Raw genomic sequence first — 862 nt, forward strand, 5'->3', positions numbered from 1 at the left:
GACACTTTGAGGACGTGACAGCAGCTGTGTCAAAGCTCAGAGACAAACTACAGGATGTCCTGAGAGACTCATGGACAAACATCTCACTGATGGTCACTGAGGTGGATGTTCTACTGTCAGAACCAGAACCAAAGAGCAGAGCTGAATTCTTAAGATATTCATGCGAAATTACTCTGGATCCAAACACAGCAAACACATGGCTGGGACTATCAGAGGGGAACAGGAAGGTGACATGGATGAAAAAGGATCAGTTTTATTCTAGTCATCCAGACAGATTCACTTATTATTATCAGGTTCTGAGTAGAGAGAGTCTGACTGGACGTTGTTACTGGGAGGTGGAGAGGAGAGGGAGAGTTGCTGTGTCAGTCACATACAAGAGTATCAGCAGAGAAGGAGATGGGGATGAATGTTTATTTGGATATAATGATAAATCATGGGCATTAATATGTAGCAATAGTAAATTTGGTCACAACAGCATCTGGACCTCCATCTCAGGTCCAGATCCCTCCAGAGTCGGAGTGTACCTGGATCACACAGCAGGTATTCTGTCCTTCTACAGCGTCTCTGAAACCATGACTCTCCTCCACAGAGTCCAGACCAGATTCACTGAACCGATACTGGCTGGAGTTTATGTTTCTGATACTGGATCCTCAGCAGAGTTCAGTAAACCCAGATAGATTTCCTCTTGTCTCTCAGGTTGTTGATCAGGGTTCATGGTTCTGGTGGCTCTGCTGTTCTGATCTTCTTTATTTTTCCGGTTTAGTGATTGATGGACCTGGATTCAAGAACGGACTTAAAATAGGAAAAAAAAAACTCTTGGGTGTCATCAGGGTTTATTGTTTTGTTGTTTTTGTTTTTCTTA

The 862-nt window shown here is 43.3% G+C and overlaps 1 protein-coding gene across 1 annotated transcript; it reads left to right on the plus strand.

The window, feature by feature from the left end:
• Nucleotides 1–5: 5 nt before the first annotated feature.
• Nucleotides 6–824, plus strand: LOC107833727 (tripartite motif-containing protein 16-like; the record flags this gene model as incomplete). The annotated part of the gene is made up of 1 exon (XM_016663645.1): nt 6–824. A coding segment is annotated over one exon (672 nt), but the record flags the coding sequence as incomplete, so codon positions are not given.
• Between the last annotated feature and the right edge of the window lie 38 nt (nt 825–862).

The sequence above is a fragment of the Poecilia formosa genome, unplaced genomic scaffold (assembly GCF_000485575.1).
Source record: "Poecilia formosa unplaced genomic scaffold, Poecilia_formosa-5.1.2 Scaffold435, whole genome shotgun sequence".
Lineage (NCBI taxonomy): Eukaryota > Metazoa > Chordata > Actinopteri > Cyprinodontiformes > Poeciliidae > Poecilia > Poecilia formosa.